Source organism: Panicum hallii, chromosome 1 (genome assembly GCF_002211085.1).
Source record: "Panicum hallii strain FIL2 chromosome 1, PHallii_v3.1, whole genome shotgun sequence".
Classification (NCBI taxonomy): domain Eukaryota; kingdom Viridiplantae; phylum Streptophyta; class Magnoliopsida; order Poales; family Poaceae; genus Panicum; species Panicum hallii.
This window is the reverse complement of record NC_038042.1, coordinates 53,825,582-53,829,787: the sequence shown is the minus strand read 5'-3', so window position 1 is coordinate 53,829,787 and position 4,206 is coordinate 53,825,582. Positions and strand designations below refer to the sequence as shown.

Genomic DNA, 4,206 nt, shown 5'->3' with positions numbered 1-4,206 from the left:
TCGTCCAGCTTTTTTATTCAGATGCGAGAGGCACGAAAACGCGCATAGGAACGCGCAGCCGACTGCCCACTCTTCCCTCTTGGCTCCATGGAGCAGAGAGTCAAAAGGCTTCTTTCCTTTTCTGAAAGAGATTGGTTGGTTGGGATGCAGCGTTTTGTTGGAATGGACCGAGATAAACAAGACGATCCCGTGGCCCGTTTGTAGATTTCACCTAGCTTAGCTGTGGGCTTTTCTATTGCTTGTGGGCCTGAACTCGCGACCCACCCGGAAATGGCACACCTCGTCTCTAACACAGTTGGATAGTTCGCATATTTACCATGCGTTTAGCACTTGTAGAAACACAGCACCACACTCGCCTACCGGTTCTGGAACGTGCAGCACGATGGCACCTGATGAGTCACACCAGATCACCAACTAGAATCCTGATGTGCTCCCGTGACCCATAGAGAGTAGCTAAGACCAATGACAGGCCAGCGTTATCCACGACACTCACAACTAATCATTTTTAATGGTCCAGGAAAACCGATAAGAAAAACAGCGTGCTACTACCAGGGAGAGTGGCGCAGAGATATGTTTGGCCAGACTTGTTATTCCTTCCTGGAATTGGTCGGAAGCCAACCCAATCCAATTTCTAGCTCGGCACTAGAATATCAAAGAAGCTTCGTCAAACTAGCTCTCTCCCGTCATCAGTTTGCCTGACACACCCTCCGTGTTAAATAACTAATAATTTAAAACGGAGGAAGTACTGTTTAGCGAACAAAAGGAGATTATAGAAATGATCGTGCTATCTCCAATCCTTCGCACGGCGTTGAGCTCGCGAAACTCTGTTTGAATAATCATCTCGATTATTCCAGTCCCGTCCTTTTCTCTGAAATTTAATCGCCTAGACCTCAACGATGGTTCGCTGAAATAACACGCGGAAAATGAAAGATACGGTAACATGCGCAGATGAACATGCCAAAAAAAATTCAACATTTGCAACTCTAAATTTCAAACGGCCCTATTACATCCGTGTGTACGTGTATGTATCAGGTTCACGTCTCTAGGCTCCATTTGGAACAAATGTCACGCAAAATCGAGCAACTTTCTGATTGCTTCAATTTTGTTTGGTTCCAAACGGAGCCTCGAACGCCTATTGCCTGGCGCTGACGGTGCCGTAGTCCTCGACGGGCACGGAGTTGCGCTTGATGAACTCGAGGCAGTCGGCGATCGCCTGCGAGTAGAACGAGTTGGACCGCGCGAACGGCGCCGCCCTCCGCGGCCCCTTGCTCGCCGCCGCCGCGTCCTTCCCACCCCCGACGAGAACCCTCCTGCTGCCGCTCCGCCCGCATCCGTTGCCGCCGCCCGAGGTCGATAGCCTCCTGACGAGGTGGCGCACGTAGCGGCCGACGATGCCCAGGAACGTGAGCAGCTCAGCCCGCAGCCGCCGCACGGAGAACCGGTTCCTCGGGCACAGCCGGAACCCCCTCGCCCCCGCCCGCCGCCACCGCCGACCCTGCAGCCTGACGTAGCTCTCCTGCGACGGCGAGTACTGCAAAGAACCCATCCCTGCCGCAGCCGGAGCTCTCGTGCTCCTGGGTGTGGCACGCGGCGATCGATCGATGTCCCTGCTCTGTCCTCTTCCTGAGTTCGTTCCTGTCTCGTGCGAGCTCTGATGCGCGCGTGCGGCCGGTGGTGTTGCTGCTGGTGCTGGTGGCGGTCAAGTGGCCGGGGCGAGTGGCTACATATAGAGCGCGCTCGGGGCCAAGGGAACACGGCAGGAAGGTAGGTTAGAATCGGGCCTTTTTTTCTCTGGAAGTGACGGGGGATCCCGGGGGCACGACAGGATTAGCTTACGGGGGTGCCGGGGCGAGCGCATTACGGACAAGCAAAAAGGCCAGGGACAGCGACCTGGCCGTGTAAAATGTGAATCGGTCTCGTGCAGCCCTGCCGCTCCGCCCAAATCTGCCGCCGCCGTCGCCTTCCGCGTAACTGGCTGGTTGGGTGATCGTCGACCAACCCCTGCACCGAGCAGTAGACAGTGTAGAAGACATGCCTGCTTTTGTACAGTTGCTTTTACGCGCCGGCAAGCACGCTGCATACGTAAACGTATTGAATAGTGATCGCAGCTTGTTCGGTTGCGTGGCCAATGGAGCACTGTTCTGACAGAAAGTTAGGGCGCCGAAGCAGCTAACCACGGTGGACTACCAGCGATGGTCTGGCAGAAGTTTGTTTGGTGGCTGACCGGTTATGCTGAGCTCGATTTAACTAGCACTAACCATTGGGGATTTGTCACGAAATCGCCGGGCATACGGCGTAGGAGTACGTGGTTTGGCGCTGAGAAACAGGAGCCTGCGTGGCTGCATTGTGCCGCCTGCCCTGAAGTGCCGCACTGCCGAAGACAACCTAGATTCCCTTGCCTGATCGGCTCAGGGATGAACTGGATGCAAATTAGAAAGCTCATGAGCATCTGATGAAGTGGAGTGTACGGACACGCGATTTTCCAGCTGGGTTGCTGCCCTTGTCCAGACCGGTAACCCAAATGTTTTGGCGTGATCGCCGCCAGCTGCTGCCCCTCACTGTCAGCAATATATTCCGCTCACCGAATTTGACACCAGACAGCGCACACGTCCGGTCTGGTACCTGAAAATCTCCAGAATTGACATTTGACGCCCCGCTCTAGAATTTTTGAAGCGCATGGCGAAATCCTACGCGAAATCGGCATTGGTCAAAACCGCAAATCTGGAGGTCACGGGAGCGCCACCGCGGCTCGGGAATTGTCGCCGGAGCGGAGGAGGGTGGGCGAGGGTTTGATGCGGCGAGGCTGGAACACATGGCGCCCGGCGCGCGGGCGTGCCCCCATCACACGCAGGCGAGCTGGCGAGCGCGAGGAGTTCCTTTAGCCTCGGGGCCGCCAGGCCGCTCTGCTCTCTCCCCCTCTCTCTCTCGGGCTCTCAGCCTCCCCATGCGCTGCGCCGGAATCTCGCGGCTCGGCACGACCGCGCGTGTCCCGGTGGCCGCTCACCTACGACCGCGCCGGCGCCCGTGTGAAGGGGACACGCCATCTCGGAATTCGGGGACGACGAAAAAAGGAGAAGCGTAGACGCGTCACGCGTGCGGCGCTGGCGCCACGTTTGCCGCTCGCTCGCTCGTTCGTTGTTCGGTGTGGGTTGGTGTCTCATTGGATCGAAGTTTGTTAAATGCGGCACAAAAGCATCACGTGTGCTTAAGGGCACGTGGCGATGTGCGATTACAGGTTAGGCCCTCTTTGGCAGGGCTTCTTGAGCGGCTTCTTCACCGGCTCCTCAAGGAGCCCTACCAAACGGTTGCAGAGCAAACGGCTCCGGTGGCGAAGCCCCAGGAATCCCGCACTCTGGAGCCGTTCGGAGGTGTGGGAGCCGAAAAAACTGGCTCCCCGCAGCTCCTCCCGTCATTTTTCATCCGTGTCCTCGCGAGGCGGCGACGGACCGAGAGTGCCATGAGGTAGCCAGCCGCAGGCGCGAAGGTGGAGGCGGGCCGTCGGCGGGAGCAGCGAGAGGCGGCGGCGGCCGGCGGTGGGCGCGGGTGGCGGCGGCGAGATAGCGCGGCTGCACGGGGCGCATCGACGTCGGGGCATCAGTGATGGATGAGGATGCCGCACGGCGAGGCTAGAGCTAGGCTGTGGGGGTGGCGAGGCTGGAGCGGAGCGCCGCATGCGGCATGGCAGGACCGATGCGGGCCATGGAGGGAGGAAACGGTGCCGCGCTCACCTCTAGTGCGAGCGTCAACTCGCCGGCGAGGTGGCCGCGCAGCAAGGCTCCGTCGGTCGCGGGCGTGGGGACTGGCCTGGCGATCTGGAAGCCGCGCAGCAAGGCTCCTTCGACGGCGGCGGGCACTGAGCTTGGAATGGGCAGTCACATGTCACGGATGAAGCAGCTAAACGATAAGGATGAAGCAGCGAAGGGATTAGGATAGTTTGTTGTGGGGCTCACATAAACCAAAAATAAAAAGAAAATGTGCGAGACTAATTAAAATTAATGTTTGATTAAGTATTGTTATTTTTTTCATTTTATATGAAATCAAAATATAATCCATGGGTATAAAACTAAGTCAGATAGTTAGAGATATATTGGATATTTTACTTCTTTAAACCATCCATAAAAGATATAAAAAGTTGGTTAAACATTTTTCAAAACGATTTCAGCTCCATCGGAGAAGCCTTCTCCGCTCTACTAAAAGATCTGCAGC

At 56.5% G+C, this 4,206-nt stretch overlaps 1 protein-coding gene across 1 annotated transcript; it reads right to left on the bottom strand.

Annotated features, from left to right (window-relative positions):
- Positions 1–955: 955 nt before the first annotated feature.
- On the bottom strand, positions 956–1,681 carry LOC112876709. The gene has a single exon (XM_025940881.1). The coding sequence runs from the start codon at positions 1,544–1,546 to the stop codon at positions 1,133–1,135; it is 414 nt and encodes a 137-aa protein (XP_025796666.1). The 5' UTR covers positions 1,547–1,681; the 3' UTR covers positions 956–1,132.
- Positions 1,682–4,206: the final 2,525 nt, after the last annotated feature.